Source organism: Cannabis sativa, chromosome X, assembly GCF_029168945.1.
Source record: "Cannabis sativa cultivar Pink pepper isolate KNU-18-1 chromosome X, ASM2916894v1, whole genome shotgun sequence".
Taxonomy (NCBI): Eukaryota; Viridiplantae; Streptophyta; class Magnoliopsida; order Rosales; family Cannabaceae; genus Cannabis; species Cannabis sativa.
The window spans coordinates 19009819-19032168 of record NC_083610.1 but is presented as its reverse complement, the minus strand read 5'-3'; the positions used below and the strand labels follow the sequence as shown (position 1 = coordinate 19032168).

General features: G+C 34.4%; 3 protein-coding genes across 4 annotated transcripts; 2 read left to right on the top strand and 1 right to left on the bottom strand.

The window, feature by feature from the left end:
- Positions 1 to 1332: 1332 nt before the first annotated feature.
- On the top strand, positions 1333 to 3233 carry LOC115714955 (proline-rich protein 3-like). Its single transcript, XM_030643722.2, has 2 exons — positions 1333 to 1815; positions 2593 to 3233. The coding sequence occupies exons 1-2, from the start codon at positions 1431 to 1433 to the stop codon at positions 2961 to 2963; spliced, it is 756 nt and encodes a 251-aa protein (XP_030499582.1). The 5' UTR covers positions 1333 to 1430; the 3' UTR covers positions 2964 to 3233.
- A 2201-nt stretch (positions 3234 to 5434) lies between these two features.
- On the top strand, positions 5435 to 6911 carry LOC115703132 (uncharacterized). Its single transcript, XM_030630632.2, has 3 exons — positions 5435 to 5833; positions 5930 to 5981; positions 6064 to 6911. Exons 1-3 carry the CDS (start codon positions 5556 to 5558, stop codon positions 6469 to 6471), a joined length of 738 nt encoding a protein of 245 aa, XP_030486492.2. The 5' UTR covers positions 5435 to 5555; the 3' UTR covers positions 6472 to 6911.
- On the bottom strand, positions 6639 to 13654 carry LOC115703131 (putative GTP diphosphokinase RSH1, chloroplastic). 2 transcript variants are annotated; one of them, XM_030630631.2, is made up of 24 exons: positions 13257 to 13654; positions 12743 to 12933; positions 12352 to 12528; positions 12175 to 12240; positions 11974 to 12066; positions 11744 to 11875; positions 11239 to 11340; positions 11067 to 11144; positions 10907 to 10978; positions 10552 to 10659; positions 10310 to 10407; positions 10083 to 10143; positions 9923 to 9985; positions 9770 to 9826; positions 9592 to 9693; positions 9262 to 9420; positions 9015 to 9146; positions 8820 to 8906; positions 8652 to 8723; positions 8279 to 8365; positions 7743 to 8196; positions 7384 to 7445; positions 7191 to 7259; positions 6639 to 7089 (listed from the first exon to the last, which is right to left on the bottom strand). In XM_030630631.2, exons 1-24 carry the CDS (start codon positions 13279 to 13281, stop codon positions 6985 to 6987), a joined length of 2652 nt encoding a protein of 883 aa, XP_030486491.2. In that variant the 5' UTR covers positions 13282 to 13654; the 3' UTR covers positions 6639 to 6984. The 2 variants fall into 2 exon arrangements, with proteins under 2 accessions (XP_030486491.2, XP_060962727.1); XM_061106744.1 differs by lacking the exons at positions 12743 to 12933; positions 13257 to 13654 and having other exon boundaries at positions 11974 to 12082; positions 12352 to 12398.
- Positions 13655 to 22350: the final 8696 nt, after the last annotated feature.

The window sequence follows — 22350 nt, the reverse complement described above, 5'->3', positions numbered from 1 at the left end:
AATCTATTTCCATTAATCTTAATTAAAGCTTTATCTAAGTTACATAATTTGCATGCTTCGTGAATTTACTGCTTAATTAGGTAAGAGAATTAATTATTGAGTGCTTCATCTTGATTACATGTAATAGAGAGATTGTGATAATTGATTGCTTCAACTTTATCTGCGGGATTAATAGTGATTGGAAATTGAAACTATATATTCATTAGGAATTATGAATGATTGTTGAGCGTGACGAATAACCTTTAACTAGATTATCATATCATAGTCTCAATTTTAATTTGTTTTTATTTTTATTTATGTTATTTTACTCTAAACCTCAAAACTCATTTTCTAACTTTTGTCACAAATTTTAGAGTAATTAAATAAACACAGTTCTCGTGGAATTTACTTACAATTATACTAAAATAATTGGAGGTACTGGAAATAAATATTAGTAAATTTATTGTGGTTTACGACACGCATCAATTGGATATTTAATTACACAACTAATTTTTAATATTAACTTAAAAATATGAAGAAAAAAAATACGTAAAAACTAAACATCACTAATTATTTAAATTTAATACTCCATAAACATGTCATTCTTATAAGTTTGATGCAACTAAAAGTTTGAAATAACTTAAACAACCACCTATACAAAGTAATAAAATAGAACAAAAAATTATGCAAAAATACACAAAACAATCAAGTATTATAAATTCAAAAAAGAAAGCCACTAAAAATAATTAAAATATATAATTTTATTTTTTAAAATATTTTTATTATATATAAATAAATATAAATAATTTTTTTAATATATAAATGTAATTAGATTTGATTGATTTTTAATTAAATTTTGAGATTGGCATTCATAACTCATTCAAAATCCAACTTTTAACTTCAAATTCAATATCCAATTTTTCGTAATTAGATTAAATTAGATCAGTTGGGTTCAATTTAATTGGATTGGATATTGCTCACTCCTAAGTGAAACAACTTATTTGAACTTAATTGAAAAAAAAATAGGCTAAATATTTTCCAAAATAACAAAGTATTCTGCAAAATCTATGATCATGCATAGAACTATATAAAGCAAAACGTGCCATATATTGTCACACACACTCAACAATATAATTGTTAGTTATGTGAGCGCACGTCTTAAAATGGGATTGAGACAAATGATAATATCCTACTAAATATATCATTAATGTCATCATGGATTAAGAGTAATAAATATCATTGATTAATCTATATGCAATCAAGTTAGTCTCTACCATTTTCTGTATTATATTTATTTTTCCAAATATTATATGTAATTAATTAATAATGATGATGATGACAAACAATATATTTTCTTCCTATAAAGATGAGGATGATTTCATGTAGAATTCAAACCATTTCCTTCTTAACCCTCTCTCTCTCTCACTCCTACATTTGCAAATTAGTCAAATATGGCTCGTTCAAGCTTATGCATTACCTCTCTTCTTCTCTTGTCCTTAGTCATTTTTGCCTCTGCTCATTATGATATTAAACCTAATAAGCTTAAAACCCCTACAAAACAACAATATGGGAAACCAAAGCCAGATGAAAAGATAAAATCTACTCCTACAAAACCAAACTATGCACAACCTGAAGGCATTAAGAAGAAAACCAATTATGCTCCTTCAAAACCTGTGTATCATGATCAGAAGCCAAAAGAAATTCCCACCAAATCAAACTACAAGGGAGCATCACCAGTTCCACAACAAGAAAATAAGAGTATACTTCCAATAACTACTATTGCTGTTCAAGGACTTGTTTTATGTAAGCAAGGCCTCAAATACTTCCCCATTCAAGGTAATTAAACATACCACTCTACATCTCTCTCTCTATATATATTGCTAAGCTAGTCATTCTATGAATAATATTTCTATGTTATGTATATACTATATAACTTTATTTTGTTTGTATATCACAATGTTCAACACTGCATTGAAGGCTAATTAGAATATTTGTTCTTTAAATTTTGACATGTACTAAATCAAGTTTTTTGAACTTTGAAGACCGTTAAAAATTCCCCTTGAGCTATTGAGATTGTTAGAATTAAAGACTTTTGTTCAATATTAGTAAGAAAAGTCTAACATGGATTAAAGTTCACGGAACATGATTTGACACATGTTAAAATTAGAGGGGCGTGATTTGGTAAATATCAAAATTTGAGGAGTATGATTTAGTACATGGATGGACAATCACCGAATTATTAAAATTGAATGAAATTGAACAAAAGTCTTTATCCAACAATCTTAATAGTTCAGGGGTAATTTCAACGGCCAGAAAAGTTCAGAAACATAATTTAATACATGTCAAAGTTCAAGAAACAAAAATTCTAATTAGCCTTAAATTAAAGTTAATTTCTTATACATTTTTTAAAAATTCTAAAGAATTTAAAATACTCAACTATTGTAAGCGTCAGAGAAATGAAAATATGAACTCATTTTCAACACTTTAAATTATTCAAAATTTCTCCAAAGCGTCCAAAATAATTATTCAAACTACAACAGTATCAAAACTTAATTGTTTACATGGATCAAATAGACATATTTTATATGTATAAATTAATATATCTTGTTGCAGGAGCTGTGGCTAAGATAATATGTATAGCTGAGTGTGAAGAAGGCTACAAGACAAAAACATTGTCAATCCTAAGTGGAGCATCTGATGCAAAAGGGTATTTCTATGCAACATTATTATCTCCATCTACACTTATTGGAGATCATATTAATAACATTTGGAATCTCAAGGAATGCAAGGCCTACTTGGATCATTCTCCATTGGAATCCTGCAATATTCCAACTAATATTAATGATGGTATTCATGGTCATCTTCTTTCTTCCTACAATGTCCTCAAGCACACCAGCACAAAATTATTCTCAGTTGGACCCTTTTACTACTCTACTAGCTCTTACCAACCTAAATCACCATCATCTCCCACTCCAGCCTATTAAATGTATTTTTATGTTTCATGTTTTTATTTTATTTCTTTTATTGTTTGATTATTTCTTTTGCCCTATTAATTTGTTTGAGAGTTTCGTTCGGAAAATAATTTGAGGAATAAAAAGAACAAAAGAAAGTTGTTCATTTTGATGTGTATTTAGTATTGGTGCCTATGCATATACAAGATCTTCAACCTTAATTCCTTCAATCGATCGCCATTTTTTGAGAAACTAGGTGAATGTACATGCCGAGCCACGTATTGCTAATTTCATTTAAGATTTTAGTCTTTTCAAGATTTTAAATATATTTTATTTTTAAAGATTACAAATTTTTTTCTTGAAAAAATTAAATATTTATATTTGAAATATTATTTAATAATGTATTAAAAATAATATTAGTGTAATTATAAAATTGTAAATAAATTTATTATTGGAGTAGTAGATTATTCTATTTAGTTCTTTTTTTAACATAACATTGTAATGTAAGTTTATATCTATAAATATTCTGTAAAGTGTTAATATTATATGAACATCTGTATTTATAAAGCTAAAAAGTGGGTCAATGACAGAAGTGGTATATCTGCAATCACACAAAGATAGAAGTGGTATTTCTGCTAAACCATGACACTTGAATTATCGGGGCGAATTAACACCAACCAATAAGAAAAAAAAAACAGAGAACGGTTTCAAGGTGGAGTATTGTGTTTAATATATGAGTTTGCACGATCAGATTTAGAACAGTTACAAATAATGAGAAAGTAGATACAGAATTAAATCTAATCAAATTTAAATTTAAATGGTATATGATTTAGATATTTTTAATTTATCTATTTAATATTTAATAATTATTTAGTAAAAAAAAAAATATCTACAAACATCATAGTGAAAAAAATAATAACAATAAAAAAAAATAGTTATCCAAAAAATAGAAAAATTAAATTTTATTTAAAGTTAATTTAATAGGTTAAAAAAAAGAGTAATGACCTATATTATAGATAGATATATAGATTATGGAGTGCAAACACTTGCACTAATTTGATGACTCTCTGTTGCCAAAAATTTCTTCACATTAGAATAGAAAAGAAATTAATAAAGCAATTAAAAAGAATAACATCACATTATGTATCGGAATTAAAAAAATAAAGATTTTTTTAAAAAAAAAATAAAAAAAATTATTAATATTCTTCCAATATAGGATTCTTTTGCCCTATTAATTTGTTTGAGAGTTTCGTTCGGAAAATAATTTGAGGAATAAAAAGAACAAAAGAAAGTTGTTTATTTTGATGTGTATTTAGTATTGGTGCCTATGCATATACAAGATCTTCAACCTTAATTCCTTCAATCGATCGCCATTTTTTTAGAAACATGATCTGTGTCAATCTGACATTCACTTAATAAGTTGTTATAATTAATTAACCATTACAATAAAATTCATTCGAAAGTAAGAATCAAAAACCGTAACATTTGCACCACGAACACCCTTATTAATAACTAGAGACGTATAATATAGATTTGAGGGTAAATATTATTTTGGACTTTGTATTTTGCAAAAGTTAATAATTGGACCTTTTATTTTGTTAAATGACAAAATTGACCATGTATTTTCTAAAATTGTACAAATAAGACCTTCAACTGATTTTTTGTCAAAATAAAACTTAATAATAATCTGATCTAGAGATGTTATGACAAAACTGGTTACAAATTATTTTAAAGTTGGTTATACTAAAAAATAAAATTGTTGAAAATTAAGTTCAGGATCCTATTTTTACCATTTTAGAAAAATATAAGGTCTATTTTGTCATTTAACAAAACAGAAAGTCCAATTAATAACTTTTGCAAAACACAGGATCCAAAATAGTATTTACCCTTAAATCTATATTATATATAGCGCTATTAACAGTAGGGGTGCGGGTGGTGCAGTTTTTGACTATTTTTTCAAACCAATCTACACATGCAGTTTTTACAATTTCCCAAACCGCACTCGCACCACGAAACTAAATAATTGCAGAAACAGCACTGCAAAAAATAGTGTGGTACGGTGCGGTGCGATTTTTGCGGTTTTTGCAGTTTAAACTATCACCAAATAATTAAACTATCACAAATACAACAAATCTTAGCAACATTCAAAAACACCATAAGGCTTGAAAATAAATATAAAAAAAAAATTAAGTTTCAACAATACAATAATTAGTGGGTTTTGAGTTAAACATTCACATATTTGACCTAAATAAATATAAAAATTGGTATTTTTATAATGTGCGGTGCGGTTTAGAAAAAATTTAAACCGCGACCGCACTGCAAAGAATTTCAAATCGCTTTTTTTTTTTGGTGGTGCGGGCAGTTTGAGCGGTTTGATGAATACCCCTAATTAACAGCACCATAATGAAAAATAAATGAAGCAACACATGTCAAATGCTGATTAGCCTGTAAACCTTAGTACCCGGTTAGAATAGCAGAATCTCAAACCTATTAAGCCAAGTAGCGAATCTGGCACCTAAAGAAGTCCGCTTCAAGCTCCCTCCAACTAACTACTTTATCAAATCTAATAAAACCAACACCCAAAACATTACCAGTAACATTTTGGGATCTTAATATTAAGTTAATATGGACAAAAGTGATACCAAAAGCAGAGAAAAAAACAGGACTAAGATTGGCCAAGCCACTACTACTACTACTGCCTTTGGACTTGGTGGAGGAGCCTTGGCTGTGGCTGGTTTAGTGGCCTTTTATGCTATCAAGAGATACAGAAGAAACAAGGGTGGTTGTACTACTAAAACACCCAAAGAATGCTTTTTCAAATGTTTGCCAAAGAAGGATGAAGATTCAGGTGGATTGCATTCTCTTCTTGAGACATCTTCTTCATCCCCTCTTGACAGTTCAAGGTCGAATCTTTTTCTTTTGGTTTTATATATAATATAGATAAATCTCATTTGGGGTTGAGTGTCTACTGCTTAAAGGGTCTCTTTTTGGGTTTGCAGTAAATCATCAGATCATGAAACTTCAAACATGAGCACGGTGGTGGCGACCCAGGTGAATTTAAAGCTGTCATTTTAGTTTCAATTCAAGTCTGCCAACAAAAAAATGATGTATTTGACAACTATTTTTGGTGTAGGAAATGAAAAATTTTACTGAACTGGAAATAACATTAGAGAATGCCCTCCATCTAGAGGAGGATCCTAAGGTTGATCTGCAAATGCAATCAGCCAAAGGCGACACCGAAGAGGTAGCACGTCCAGCAGAAGACAATACAGAGGAACGAACCTACTACATGAATAAAAACGATGTCATTTTCAACAATACAGACGCGCAAGAGTTGAAAACAACTCAGGACAAACGAACAGAGGAGAAGATAAAGGAGTTGGAGATTACTGGAGAAGAAGTGAGGTCGTACAGGTTTTTTGTTAGAATTTTGTACGTAATGCTCCTGCTGCTGCTCTTTTACCGTCGTTTTCCCCTGCTTCTGGTAATGCTACTTCTGCACCTATTTACTTGTTCAGGGAGGTTCAAAGCACTGTTGTAAAACATTCGAGCTAATTGTGATAAACAAAAATGACCGTGTATATGACTGGTGTATTACGAGTAAAAATAAGAAGCATTTATTATGATGTAAGTTTTGCAGTTGTTCAAGGCAGATTTTTCAGTTCTGTTCTGATCTTTTCTTTTCATTTTTTTTTTACTACAAAGAGGGAAGATAAATGAGGTAGTATGTGTACTGCAGAAAGATTAATTCTAGTACAACCTCAGTATAGGTGAATCAATGTCCTCCCACAAGTATGTTTTTACAAAATGTATGCTAATTATCCTAACTATGCACTCTTTTTCCCTATATACAGTGCCCTGAATTCAGACTTTGCTCGCAACTGGCTGCTGCTGGTTTATTTTGTTACCGAGTGTCCAACAAATTAATCAAAATTAAGAAAAGCTACTACTTAACGAACATGGTGATGTATCTCAACTTTCTGGGGACAAAACTTCATACCAAAGCCTACCATTGCTGGGATGAAACTGTTGGCTGGCTGGTACTGCAGATCAATTAGCATTCAAGAATATCTGGGTTATCTGTTGAGCTTGACCAACTGCAACCCGTAGACCATCCCAATACACCTAGAATAATGTCAATGCTTGAGCAAGCATTAACCTGAATAACAAAAGTTAATGTCAGAAGCTAGAATGTACAGTGTACATAACAAGTGAAAATGATTTAAAAGATTTAGAGGTATTGGGTGCGTGATAAGCTACCAAATTCTCTGTGCTGCATTCAACATGGAATAACATGACAGCCATTCCTCTTCCTCCATCAATCTCAGCCTGGTCATCAAGGTTGAAAGTAGGTGATTATGGGATTCCAAATTTAAGAAACACTCGTATATATAACAGCGCAAATTCAACAACCAAATGTTTGTTATGTTTGAGCATGCTTTCAACCACTCACCACGCATGAATATATTGTAATTCCTGCTGCTGACAATGTTGTTGTGACCTCGGCCATCATGCCTGAAAAAAATTTAGATCAACAGAACAAGATATTCAGTCTGGGCACTTACCATGAGATTTTCAAATTTAGTACAACACATTACAGAGTATATTATAGCTGGTATTGTTATTCATTTATTTTACACTTGCCCTCCTAAAACCCTACAACCTTCGTAAGGCACTCAATCAAGGTATAACACAGTCCAATTATACCGACAAAGCAACATAAAGTTGTAACGCATGCCCCTTCCCAGCACTGAAAGGCAAGATGAAACCACACCTTGTTGATTTGAAAAAATAAAATAAAAATGCAATTACCTCTTCTATCAATGGAAACCACAAAAAGCCAGTGGATGGAGTGCCCTTCGACATTATGCCAAGATGCTATCTTACTGGATAACCAGCTTTCTAACCCAGGCAAGACCTCTTTGTACGTTGGAATATTAGCTTGCATCATCCTGGAAATATTGATTCCTTGTGATAATTCCCCTTTAACGTTCAAACTTACAGACTTGACATGCTTATTATGTTTTCCATTTACTTTGGGAACCCAAGCACTTCCATTTTCATTTTGAAGCGAAGCCTTGGATTCATTTCCTTGTGATGACATTTCTACAATTTTCGCAAGAAATTTATTCCACACCGGCCTGTATCCTTTTGGGGTATCAGAAAGTTCCTCTGCTTCACTCTCCTCTTCAGAGTCAGCAGTGAAATCATTTACTGTATCTGATGTTATTTCAGCTGCAGAGAGTGCAGCTTGCTCCCTTAAGAACTACACGAGATGAAATTAAACAAATAAGCAAAACCAAGTTGTCAAAGAAACAAAATAAAAGCACTTGGCGAAAGAGGCCTACTTTCATAATTTTGTGCCTGGCACTACGCGTTTTTGCATGCTGCAACCACTGCTTATGCCTCTGAAAAGCTGATTTCCCAGAAAGAGCCTGAATGTTATTTGAAAAAACATAAAAAGATGTGAACCGGAACAAACAGAACAAGATCAATAAAATGCAGCCTGTCACTATAACATTAGATTGTTAAGAAAGGTGAATGGATTCACATCCCAGAACATCATTCCCAACAAAAACCACAGAATGATTTAGCATAACACCTTTATATGCAAGAAAAAGATCACAACAAATGTAGTGTCTATTTGCTAACAAAAATATTCTGTGTTATGGTCACACTAAAAATGCAGAAGTTGTATGTCAATGATCAAAATATACGAACATTATAGGTGATTATCTCCACAACTTCAGCGTTTGAAAGTACATGCATGGGAGCAACAAAATTCCCATTGACCTGCATCAGAGAAAGTTAAAGTTCTTCAGACATTTTTCCTCATAATTTAGAAGTGAAAGTTCAGACAACTGATAAATGACTCAAAGAAGAGGGTACCTTAGCAGCCACCATTTTGTTGCCAATATCAGTGTGTATCATGTAAGCATAGTCAATCACAGTAGCCCCTTTAGGAAGATTTTTTATCTGTATGTATTGTAAAGAAAATTGTAAGGGTACTGAAGCATAGAAATCTCATGTCTAAAATTGATTTTACTCATTTACATCCAAAGAAAATCAATAACCGCATATTACCTCTCCCCTGGGAGTAAACACGAAGACACGACTACCTAACAGGTCTCTCGTGATAGTGTCTACAAATTCCCTAGAGCTCATGTTGCCCACAAACTCCTCTTGCCATTCTCTAATAGCATTGAGCCAGCCAATCTGAAGGAGGATTTCACAAGAATTGGCAGGGAAGTGAATGGAAAGAGTTTTCTGAAAATTATTTTCCAGGAAATGATTCACAATCATAAAGCAGCAATGAGAATTAGAAAAATACCCTGAGTGCAATGTTTGCATTATTTAGACAGACAGTCTTTCCTCTTGAACTTCTACCATTTGGCTTAGCATGTCCAACTAAACCAGTAACAAATACTTTCCCACTATAATGAGCAGCAATGCCTCTCTCAGCTATTAGATTCATTTCTTCAGTTCTTATCTGCCAAAAGATGACAACTCAGATATATATAACTGACAAATTGAAAGGAATTTTAACAAACTTTTGAATGAAAATATGTTAATACATCAAGAGCATATAACAAAAATTAAGGCACATGCCTAAACTACTTGTGAAAATGGCACAAGCTCAATAATGAGAATCCAAGACTACCTGCACTTCAATTCGAAACATGCTCTCATAAAGGAAAGGGATTACAGTTGTATGAAGACTTTGATAACCATTGGGTTTTGGGGTTGCAATGTAGTCTTTCATCTGTCAACGAGAATATTAGTAAGTAATGCTTCCACAAATATGTAAACTGAATAATCAACAAGAAAAGTGAACGCACAGAACGAGGAATAGGAGTCCAGATTCCATGAACCAACCCAAGAACATGGTAGCAAATCTGCAGATAAGACAACTATAAGAATGAGATAAATAATATTTTGGATACAGAATGCAGCAAAGGATACCAATTGTTTTAGGCTCAAGCAACCCTTACCTGCTGTGGGGCGCACAAAGGTCCAACTCCGACACATGTCTTTGGTTTTATAACAATACGAAGCTGGTTATGGAAAATGCAAATTTAAGTCAAGAAATTCATTAGTCGCATATGTTTCCTTGCAAAATATAGTAAAATTGAAGAAAATATCAAGACAAACCTGAGCAATTTGGTTAACTTCATTGATTGATCCTTTAGATTTCAGCACAGATTTGTAGATACTGCAAGTTAATAGGTAGACCATTCAATAAACTGAACGAAAACAATCATCCCCTCAAAATAAAATCACAAAAGCCTCTAGGCCTTCTAAATACAAACGTGCATATTAAAATAGAATATATTAAGTGCAAAGTGCAAGGAAAAATAGCAGGAATTATTCTTTTAGACCTATAAGGCTCCTTAAAAACAGTACAAACTTCAGTTTTCGCAGTCATAAGGTTTAAGAACTGATCATCCTCAAGCCTCTTCGTTAGAATTTTGTCTGCCTGTAAAAGACAAGTATTGATAAGCAGACTATGGTGAAATCCATATATTATATCATGTACTAGAAAGCTATACTTGATAACTGCCATCTGATGTTATGATAGTATCCCACGAATTAGTAATCTCTAGAGCTAGATAACTCGTACCCCCTCAAGTTCTTTCTCATGCTCTTTATAGAGGTCGGCAACTCTCCTCTTGATTTTAGCATAATCTTCAGGATTTGTATACATGAAGGAAAGATTTTCAAGTTCCGACTGCAATACAGCATAGTACATTATTTGAATGCAAAAAATGTTCCATCCCTTAAATTGTATTTAAAAGTCCAGATACCACTATAACATATTTGAACATCTTAAAAATGGATAACATGACAAGAAAAATCAAATCATGAAAGATAACTGTAATCTAAATCAACTACTCTTTCAAACATTGCAGAAATGGAAAATCAAATTAATTAAGCAGTTGAAAAGAATAGCAGAAAACGGATGAATAGGGCAATACCTTGATTTGGTACATCCCAAGCAACTTTGCTAGAGGAGCAAACACCTGTAGTGTCTCCCTTGCAATGCTGAACTGGAACACAAGAGTAATATTCAATGTAACACCAGGTCTGACAAAGTAGATACATAACAGACAGTAAGTTAAATGAATAACAAGTCACCTGCTTGTGTGGAGGCATGTGTGAGAGAGTACGCATGTTATGTAATCTGTCGGCCAGCTTGACAATGATAACACGAACCTGAAACAACACGTGTTATAATTTGCAAATGGTTAAGACTTCAAAGTACGCACAGCAATTAAAAAAGAAAAAAAAAAGGGTAATAATGAGGTACCTCTTCAGTCATGGCTAAGAACATCTGCCTCAAATCATCAGCTTTCACGTCTTGTACTGTATCACTTTCATTCTTACATTTTAATTTTCCTAGCTTAGATACCTGCCAAAAATATAAATAAACATTAAGCCAATCCAAAATATTTTAAGTTAATCTAATGTGAAGAAGAAAAAAAAAAGGTAATTAACTATTAGGTGCCCTGTGTTTATTGGAATACAGACTTGGTCTCTTTCCTTATCAATAATGCATATCTAGTACATGTAATTCGAAGTTGTACATATTTCGTATCTTGTGGCCCAAATAAAGTTAACTAATTTAAACAATATAACCAAGTTGTCCTCAGTTACATTTAATTTATCCAAATTTCAGTCCATGGTACCAAATATGTACTATTTCAAATTACAAGGTACCATATAAATATTATTGAAAAGATAGGTACCAAGTTTGTATTTCAATAAAACAATGGGTACCAAAAAAGCATTTATCCAAAAAATGAAAAATCTACCTTAGTTTCTCCTTCTACAATGCGGCGAACAGTAGAACCAAACTCCTCCTCTATTCTTTCAAAGGTTACTACATTAGTATCCTCCACTGTGTCATGTAATAATCCAGCAGCAATTGATTCCCAATCCAATTCCTAGAAAGAAGATGGTACTTAATCTTATTGTAGTTGACAAAAACAATATACAAAAAATATAATAAATAGTATCATGTTTTTCCACTTATAAGACTCACTAGTTCTCCTAGAATGCGTGCAACTTCGACTGGATGTATGATGAAGGGTTCTCCACTGCGCCTCTTTTGACCATCATGAGCCTCAAAAGCCAGCTGTGAACCCACAAAACTATTTTGAATTTAAAGACAACCACATGTTTGAAGTAATGGGTTTTACAGAAAAATATGTACTAAATTTACTTCACGTAAGTGAGAGCTGACCTTAAGAGCATTATGGACCAAATCCAATTCTATAGGTGGAAGGTATGAAATAGTGGGTCTAAGATCCTGCACGAACCAAACAACAAGTTAAAAAAATCATGAGAAAACACCACATTATCCAAATTGGCAGGTTAATATTATTTTCAAACATTCTAGATTTGGCAAAACATATTATACCTCCCACAACCTTTCAGGAGAAACCTCGTCAATGACATTTGAAGTTAAGGATGAAGAGCATAATAACTTCCATTGTTTGCAAGCAACATGAAGTATGCTTGATCTAATGAGATTTCTGTGTGAAAAATCTGAAGTTTCACCACCATACCAACCACATATAGTGGAAGATTCACTCATCTGGCAAGAGTACAATGTTAAAACAATAATATTAAGCAAAATAAAGACACAAAAGTAATAACCTTTCTCCTTCAAAACATGAAGAGTTAGTTAACAATCCTTAAAAGTAATGATTATTAAATTGATATGTGCATCAACTTTACCAAAACAAAAATTAAAAAATTGCATAATTGGAGTGGAATCAACCAGTGCTTAAATTCTCGTAGAAACTTACAAAATTGATTCGAGTTCTTCTCCCATTTCGTGCATAAGACAACAAAGAGCACGTTGGAGGATGAGCTGTACTCGCAAGGAACCCAGTCAAGACCCTCGGAGCTTTCCACGCACATGAGAGAAAATTACAGTCATATCTGCCACTTCCATCCCCTTTTGGTAACTTACAAATGTTCACGCATTCTAGAGAAACTACATAACAATGGATTAATAAGTCAAAACCCAGAAAACTCATGAAGAATTAATCAAGAATCAAATTGTTTGAACCTCATAAAACTGTTAACAGACTAAATTAAAAATTCCAAGTTTATATACTCCTTAGGTTCGATAAAACAATACAAGACTGACACCTTAGTAATCCACTATGCTCTAAGTTCACTCGAATTCAGTACTTATTAATGAAAAATAACAAAACCCAGAATCCAAAATCCAAAATCACAATTCCACTAAGTATCCACCATTTTTATAGGAAGCAGAGAAAATAATTAAAAAAAAAAACATATAAAAACACATACCCGACATGGAAGGAGCAGAGGCCATTTGTAATGGAACAGAACAAAATCATTGAGTCAAGCGGAGCATTAAACAACCAAAAGAAAGGCGCCCCAGAAAATTCCAAGAAGAAGTTGTGAAGAAGAAGAGGAACGTCACGAAGAAAATATCTACAGCGAGCTAAAATCAAGAAAGAACAAAAAAAAAACACTATACAAAGAGCGTCCTCTGGAACTGAGAAGCAGAAAGAATTTCAGACATTGATTGAGCTCGAAAGACTCAGCGAGAAGCTAGATTTTGGCCAAATAAGCTATGGATTGGGTTGAGAAGAAAGAATTTAGCAGAGAGAGAGAGAGATAATTTAGAGAGAGAAGGGATTATATTAAGCTTAGCGAATGCCACACAAATGAAATACCGTTTGATATTAAGATTTTATTTTTATTTTTATTTTTTGTGAGGTGGATTTAAACGGACATTTTGTTATGGTGTGTGGAAGTAACATAATAGGCTGTACTACCATATGGGTCCAATTATGACAAGTCAGCTTTGAAATAGTGGGACTCTAATGCAAAATAATCACTATTCACTACTTATAAGTATTATTTTGTAATTAATTAGTGGTTTTTTAAAAAAATTATTAAATTAAATTATATAATACAAATATTTAGTGACAAAAATGAGGTTTGTGTTATAGCTAGTGATGAGAGCGTAAAGGAAATCTCAAATGAAGCTTATACCATTTCTTACTCGTTATATACAGGTAACATCAAGATATGTATCAGGATTTGAAACTCTTTTATTGGTGTTCCGATATGGAAAAAGATGTGGTAGAATAAATATATAAGTGTTTGACATGTGAACATATTAAGGTTGAATATTAGAGACCTTTGGGTTCACTAGAACTTTTGAAACTTCCCAAGTAGAAATGGGAATACATTACTATGGATTTTGTAGTTTGATTGTCTAAAATCACATGATTGTATGATTCGATATGGGTGATTGTAGACTGTTTTACCAAATTAACACAATTTTTTTTTCCAGTATTCAAAATTGTATGTAAAAAAAATAGTTCGTCTCCATGAAGCTTTGAAGTCCATTGTATCAGATAGAGATTCAAAATTTACTTTCAAGTTCTAGAAAAGTCTCCAAAGAGGCATGGTACAAAGCTAAAGTTCAATACAACTTTTTATCCTTAGACCGATGGCCCGTCCGAGAAGACAATACAAATACTACAGAATATGTTATGAGCCTATGTTTTAGACTTTGATGGTTCATGGAGCAAGTATTTGCTGTGGATAGAATTCACCTAACAACAATTATTAGGCTGCCCCTATGATATGTTGTATGGTAGGAAATGTAGATCTCTAATTTATTGAGATGAAACCTAAGAAAAAAAAAGTATCTAGGTCCAAAGGTGGTACAAAGGACTAATGATGCTATTGAGAAAATAAAAGCTCAAATGCTTGCTTCCTAGTGTAGGCAAAAGAGCTATACATATCCAAAGCGCATAAATGTAGAATTTCAAGTAGGAGATCATATCTTTTTACGGGTTTCACCCATGAAGGATGTGAAACACTTTGGTAAGAAGGGCAAGTTGAGCTCTAAGTTTATAGAACCATTTGAGATACTAGAAAGGGTTGACCAGGCAGCATACCGATTAGCCTTACCTCTAACATTTTCTGGAGTTCACAATGTATTTCACTTGTCAATGCCGAGAAAGTGTAATCAAATCCAACCCATGTCTTAAGCTATGAAATCCTCGAGTTATTGTTAAATTCTAGTTTATGTTATTTTTCGAGTTGTGTTTTTGAGCATTTTAATTAGTTTTAGTGTCATTTTGTTCAATTTTATGCTTTAATTTTTGTTATGTTTTCAGGTTTAGTTAATGAAGAGGAAAGTGAACAAGTTGAAAAAAAATAGTGTAAAAAATGAAGATTTCATTGAAGTTTTGTCACTAGTGTGCCAAAAGAACTATCCGTGGAATAATTTAGAAGATTTTGTGATTGAAGCCTTTAAAGAGAATTAAAGATGTTGGAGTAGCGCCATGTCATGAAAATTCAATGTCAGAGCGCTCTTGTAGAAAAAATAGACAACTAGGTCGAGTTTTAGAGAAAATAAGAGGACCTCGACATTGAGGGAGCCATATTGAGGCATTAGAGAAGATGAGCCTTGATACCCAAAAATCAGCCACTAGGGTCGCGGCATTGGTAAGAGCATGTCGCAGTCTGCCTTTGCGAAATTGGCGTGGCTTTTCAGCTTTTAGAGACACGAGTCATATCATTAGATTGGGCATGTCGTGGCCCGCTACCCCTTGTTGCCACTAATTGGGTTTTTGAACCCTAATTTTGGAAAAGAAATGGGGCTTTTAACTTGGACTTTTGAGGGTACGAATTTGGAGGCTAAAAGCGACCTCGGAGACTACTGCTATTGATTTCTGACGAGTTCTTTTCTTCTTCCTCTATTTTTATGTTTTTAATTAATCTTAATCAAATATTTACAATGACAATGAGGAGCTAAACTCCTAATTAGGGTTTTAATGGATGTTGTTTGATACTTGTCTATGGTTTTAATATATGTGCATCTATTTCATTTATGCTTAATGCATATAATTGCTCAATCACCAATCATTTATTTATGATTTAAATATACAAAATTTGAAAAGTGAGTGTTAATTATGTTGTAGTGGAATAGACACAGATTTCGATATTGGACGAAAGTACATGTATGGTCTATGTAGCAACTAGGATTTCGTTATTTAATGTTGATTATGTGTGTAATTTATTACAGAAGTGTAAGACTTTTTCGTATAATTAGATTCTATATATCCTAATAAGAATATAAATTAAATTATTAATCCACTATCACATGAAATTGAAGAAGCAATTAAATTATATTAAGCCATAGGAAGTTGATACAAATTGAAGTTAAACTCCCTAAACTTCTAATCATCGTTAATTGCCTACTTGTTTTATTGTTTTAATTTCATAGTGTTAACCAACTACCTTTTCAGTTAATTAGTTAATTCAGTTTTACTGTTTGTGCTCAACTGTAACTAATTCAGTTACACACTTGTTCTGTTTTCTTTAGTTTGTTATTTCATTCCCTCTGTATCTGACTCTCTATAAATAGTGAAATGGTTTCTTCTCTTTGGCTTTAACCTTTACAAGCCTTAGAGACTTTGCTTTACATTGTCATCTGTTGTGTGCTTAGTATTGATAGGTTCTCTCATGGTATCAGGAAGCCATTGACGCAAGTCTCATATGGATCCTTCAATTCTTGAAAACCCACCACGTTCTGCTACTCAAAATCAAGGACAAAGCTCCGGCAATGTCCTTCCCCAACAACACTGGAATCCTTTTCAGAATTCTCTCAACTCTTCTCTCACTGTCAAACTCGACCGCACCAACTTCCTCGCCTGGAAATCTCAGGTGGTTCCCACTGTAATTGGCCATGGACTTGACGATCTGTTATTCACCGGCGTTGCTCCTCCTGAAAGATTGGTCACCGGTGCTCTCAATCAAGAATTCATCGCCTGGAAAAGAAAGGATCAGCTTCTTCTCAGCTGGCTTCGGTCATCAATGGCAGAATCCATTCTTGGATCTCTGGCCAATCACTTTACTTCCCATACACTCTGGAGAGCCTTGGAACAACAGTTTGCCTCTCAGTCCAAAGCACGACTTCTACAAGTCAAATCTCAACTCTCGTTGATTCAGAAAGGAAATTTATCCATTGCAGATTACTTCGACAAGGTCAAGGTTCTTGGAGATACACTGTCCACGGCTGGCCATCCGATTGATGACAGTGATCTCATCATCCATCTTCTCAATGGATTGGGTCCAGAATACGATCCCGTAGTCGTTCATGTCACCAGCCTAGTTGATGATCTATCATTTGAATCCATTCAGTCTCTTCTTCTCACTCACGAAAGTCGATTGGAAAGACACTACACTATTGGAGATCATTCATCAAAGCCTTCTGCCAATCTTTCTGTCACCAATTCAAGATTCAATACTGGTACAAGAACCAGTAATTACAATGGCAGAGGTACTACACCAAGTTCTTTCAATCGTAGCAACCCCAAACCGTATGGTCGTGGCTACTCCTCCAACAGGTTAGTGTGCCAAGTTTGCCACAAACTTGGTCACACTGCCTCAGTTTGCCACTATCGATTCGATAAGAACTTTCAACCTCCCAAAACTAATGATCATCAGGCTTTTCTTACAGAATTTGAGGATGATGACCCTCAGGCCTACTTTACCAATTCTTTTCCAGAGTTTGCTCAAGATCAGGAGTGGTATGCTGATACAGGGGCTAACATGCATGTTGCAACTGGAATGGAACACCTTGACAATGAAACTCCTTACTTGGGATCTGACTCTCTAGCAGTTGGAAATGGCAAACAACTCCCAATCTCTCACCTAGGTAACTTTTCTCTTCCCACTACTAGGTCTTCTTTACACTTAAATTCAGTTTTAAAAGTTCCCCAAATTACTAAGAACCTAGTCAGTGTCTGGAAACTAACCAAATATAATAGTGTATTTCTTGAATTTCACTCAACTTGCTGTTTTGTGAAGGACAAGAAAACAGGGAGGGTCTTACTTAAAGGAAGAGTCAAAAATGGTCTGTACCTGCTCACTCAACCTACCACAAGAACACCAATCCAGATCCTTTGCCAGTTAGCTACTAAGGGACCCAAATGTGTTTCAAATTCTCAATGTAATAATGTCTGTAATACTGAGACTACTTCTGTAGTCTCCAACCTGTGTACTGATTCAAACATCAATAAAGTTTCCAGTTTTAGTAATCTTGATGTCTCTCTTACTGCCTTTACTGCTACTAGCTCTCAGGATATTAATCTATGGCATTCCAAGTTGTGTCATCCAGGTTCTAACACATTAGCCAAAATAATGTCTAAAATTAACTACAAAGGCACCTTCAAACAACTTAAATTTTGTGATGCCTGCAAAATAGGGAAAAGCCACAAATTACCATACCCTATTTCAACTAGTAGAGCCTCAGTTCCCTTAGAATTGGTCCATACAGATCTCTGGGGACCCTCCCACATCCCATCCAAAGAAGGTTATCGATATTATATTCATTTTTTAGATGACTATAGCCGATTTACCTGGATTTTTCCATTAACATTGAAATCTCAGGCTTACTCCACCTTCCTACAATTCAAAACTCTTGTTGAAAAACAATTCTCTCTTCCAATCAAAAAAGTTCAGTCTGACTGGGGGGGAGAGTATAGGAGTTTTGCCTCTTTTCTAGCAGCCAATGGTGTTCAATTTCAGCACTCATGTCCCCACGATCATGAGCAAAATGGCAGGGCAGAACGCAAGCATCGTCATATCAATGAGACAGGCATGACATTGCTTGCACAAGCTGGGTTAGATCTGTCCTACTGGTGGTACTCGTTTCAGCATGCTACGTTTGTCATAAACAGGCTTCCAACACCTGTTTTAGACAACATATCACCCTACGAGTGTCTTTTCCACAAACAACCTGACTATGACTTTCTCAAGGTGTTTGGTTGCACCTGTTTCCCTTATCTCAGACCTTTTCAGCAACACAAAATGGCCATGAAATCAGAAAAATGCATCTTCGTGGGATACTCGTTTCAGCATAAGGGTTACATGTGTGAATCACCAACAGGCCGAGTTTATGTCACTCGAAATGTCGTGTTTAATGAGGAAGAATTTCCTGCACTACTCCTATCCACTACACACCAGGTAAATTCTCCAACATCTCAAGTTTATGCTACTGCAACATTTAACACAGCACCTAATCCTTTGTCTCCTTGTGTCTCTGAGGAACAACCTGCTGTCATGCTGTCTGCAGAGCCACGGCATCAATCCACCTCCAGCTCTCAACCTATACCTGCTCCTACAACAATCTTGCCATCTGTCTTAGCACCAATCTCAGCACCTGTTTCAGCACCAAACACCTCCTCAGAAATATGCACCACCTGTCCTAATCCACCACTCCCACCTACACCAATAACCAACTTACATTCTATGCAAACCATGGCAAAATCTGGCATTCACAAGCCCAAAGCCTATCTAGCTACCAAATATCCTCTACCCGAATCCCTCTTACCCAAAGAACCAACCTCCCTCAAACAAGCTTTAGCCGATCCCAAGTGGAATGGTGCTATGACTGATGAATTTGTGGCTTTAGTTCGAAATGGGACTTGGACTCTAGTCCCATATCAAAATGGAATGCATGTTGTAGGAAACAAGTGGGTTCATAGGGTCAAATTGAATGCTGATGGCACTCTAGCTAAGTGTAAATCACGTCTAGTTGCTAAAGGATATCATCAAACCCCTGGTATCGATTACTCTGAAACGTTTAGCCCCGTTGTAAAACCAGCCACCATTCACATAATTCTTACCATTGCAGTGTCATATCAATGGAAAGTGACTCAGTTAGATGTGTCAAATGCTTTTCTTAATGGCACATTAACAGAGACAGTGTTCATGGTTCAACCCCCTGGGTTCGAAGATAAGCACAAGCCTACTCATGTGTGTAAGCTAAATAAAGCCATTTACGGCTTAAAACAGGCACCTAGAGCCTGGAACGAGAAACTGAAAAACACACTTATCAGCAAGGGCTTCAAAGCCTCCAGATCAGATTCCTCCATGTTTATCTTTGGCTCAGGACCTCATCTCATCATCCTTTTAGTATATGTGGACGATATACTCATCACAGGTCCTAACTTGTCTAGCATCAAGTGCCTCATACAAGAATTACACAAAGAATTCTCTCTCAAAGACCTGGGATCTCTTCACTATTTTTTAGGCATTGAAGTACTTCGCAATTCCACTGGCATGTACTTATCTCAGTCGAAATATATTACAGATCTTCTCACTAAACTCAACATGGAAGGGGCTAAACCGGCTGCTAATCCAACCAGTTCTACACATGTTCTCACACTTGACAGTGGTGAACCGTTTGAAGATCACACTCTGTTTCGAAGCACAGTCGGTGCACTGCAGTATTTGACCCTCACTCGACCTGACATCACCTTCATTGTGAACAAACTTAGTCAGTTCATTCATGCACCAACTACTGTGCACTGGGAAGCATGCAAAAGGTTGTTTCGATACCTCAAGGGTACTGTTCATGAAGGAATTCATATCAAACCAGCCTTGTACTTGTCTCTCCACGCCTATTCGGATGCTGATTGGGCAAGTTCTCCAGATGATAGGCGTTCAACTGGTGGCTATGCAGTCTTTTTAGGAGGCAACTTAATTTCGTGGTCTGCCAAGAAACAAAATGTCGTTGCCCGAAGCAGTACAGAGAGTGAGTTTAGAGCATTGGCCAACACTGCAGCTGAAGTGAAATGGCTCTGCTATGTTCTCTCTGAGTTACACTTCACCTTACCAGCTGCACCTATAATCTGGGTAGATAATCAAGGTGCAGCTTCTCTGGCTGCTAATCCAGTGTTTCACGCAAGGTCGAAGCACATTGAAATCGATCTGCACTTTGTGCGAGATCAGATATTGGCCAAGCAGCTTGAAGTTCGGTTTGTTCCTTCAATAGATCAAACAGCTGATATTCTCACGAAGCCCCTTACTAAAGAAAGATTCAGCTACCTCAAAACCAAGCTTCAAGTGTGCACCACACCATTTCGCTTGAGGGGGGATGTTAACCAACTACCTTTTCAGTTAATTAGTTAATTCAGTTTTACTGTTTGTGCTCAACTGTAACTAATTCAGTTACACACTTGTTCTGTTTTCTTTAGTTTGTTATTTCATTCCCTCTGTATCTGACTCTCTATAAATAGTGAAATGGTTTCTTCTCTTTGGCTTTAACCTTTACAAGCCTTAGAGACTTTGCTTTACATTGTCATCTGTTGTGTGCTTAGTATTGATAGGTTCTCTCACATAGTAATTACAACCATTATTCAAATAAGTTGTTTGCCAAATATAAATAAAGATTTAATTGATTAGTAATAATTAACTACAGTCCTTATGGGATCGACTCACTCTTGTGAGTATTACTTGTAACGATACATGCATTTGCATGTTGGAATTTTCACAACAGCTGCAATCAAATTTATCCTACGAGAAACAACCAGTTTAGATCCTCGACGAGAAGAATAAAGTTCTGGGGAACAATACTATAGCCTTGGTCAAGGTACTCTTGATGAACAACAAGGTGGAGAAAATTTTCTGGGAGTTAGAGTCTAAAGTGAGGACACATTATCCAGAGTTTTTTAGATTAGATTTTGAGGATCAAATCCTTTTAATGGGAGATAATTGTAATGACCGCATAATTAGACATAAAAAATTAGTAATTAACTAATATTATAGTAAATTATGAAATAATATGTGCATTTCAAAAATGAAAGTTTATTATTAGAAATTAGACAAATATATTATTACTCAATTATAGAGTGTCATATGTATATAATATATATTTAACATGATTATGATTGGCAACAGTGGAAACTTGATGAATTGGCAAAAATATCACAGTGGTATATTAAAGTATTTAATTTAGAGGTACTGAATTTTTTTAGGCAATTAGAAATTATGGAGTTATGTGGGTTATTTAAGAAATAACCCTTTTGCCCTTGAAATTAAGTATAGATGAGTTTAAGTTTATGGGGCAAAATGGTATTTGCCAAGAGATTACTAGATGATAACTCTTACTTTGTTCTTTAAGTAAGAATAATATGGACTATTGTAGAATAATCAAGACAAAGAAAAATCATAATTTTGAAGAAAACTTTCTTTCTTCTAAACCGTCTTTTAGCGATTTCGAAGGAACTAAAATTTGAGGAGTACATTTGGGAATCTAGTAGGAACTGTATGATTTCATAGCTCTGTTTCTTTTGATTTTTTTGGATCAAAAATAGGTTTTAGTGTGAAATTTGGGGTTCTTGGGTCCTGTTATTAACTGATGAGTTAGGAAGTGATTTCTTTTATGTTTTAAATTAGAAATCATACTGTTGTAGTAACTTTGAAAGGATATCCTAAGTTTCAAGCTCAAAGCTGGTATCTTTATCGGTGAACTCATGATTTTATTGATGTTTCAAGTTGTTGGATAGATTGTATTAGTATTTTTAAACTGTTCTGAGAAGTTTAAGATGATTTGGAGTAGGTTGGA

Excerpts from the sequence above, each read along its gene's own strand:
- LOC115703132 (XM_030630632.2), top strand. The coding sequence starts at position 5,556 with ATGGACAAAAGTGATACCAAAAGCAGAGAAAAAAACAGGACTAAGATT. Across the intron at positions 5,834-5,929 it reads TCCCCTCTTGACAGTTCAAG|TAAATCATCAGATCATGAAA; the intron begins GTCGAATCTTTT and ends TTGGGTTTGCAG. Across the intron at positions 5,982-6,063 it reads GCACGGTGGTGGCGACCCAG|GAAATGAAAAATTTTACTGA; the intron begins GTGAATTTAAAG and ends TTTTTGGTGTAG.
- LOC115703131 (XM_030630631.2), bottom strand. The coding sequence starts at position 13,281 with ATGGCCTCTGCTCCTTCCATGTCGG. Across the intron at positions 10,660-10,906 it reads TTGGGATGTACCAAATCAAG|TCGGAACTTGAAAATCTTTC; the intron begins GTATTGCCCTAT and ends GCTGTATTGCAG. Across the intron at positions 10,408-10,551 it reads ATGAGAAAGAACTTGAGGGG|GCAGACAAAATTCTAACGAA; the intron begins GTACGAGTTATC and ends TGTCTTTTACAG.
- LOC115714955 (XM_030643722.2), top strand. The coding sequence starts at position 1,431 with ATGGCTCGTTCAAGCTTATGCATTACCTCTCTTCTTCTCTTGTCCTTA. Across the intron at positions 1,816-2,592 it reads CAAATACTTCCCCATTCAAG|GAGCTGTGGCTAAGATAATA; the intron begins GTAATTAAACAT and ends ATCTTGTTGCAG.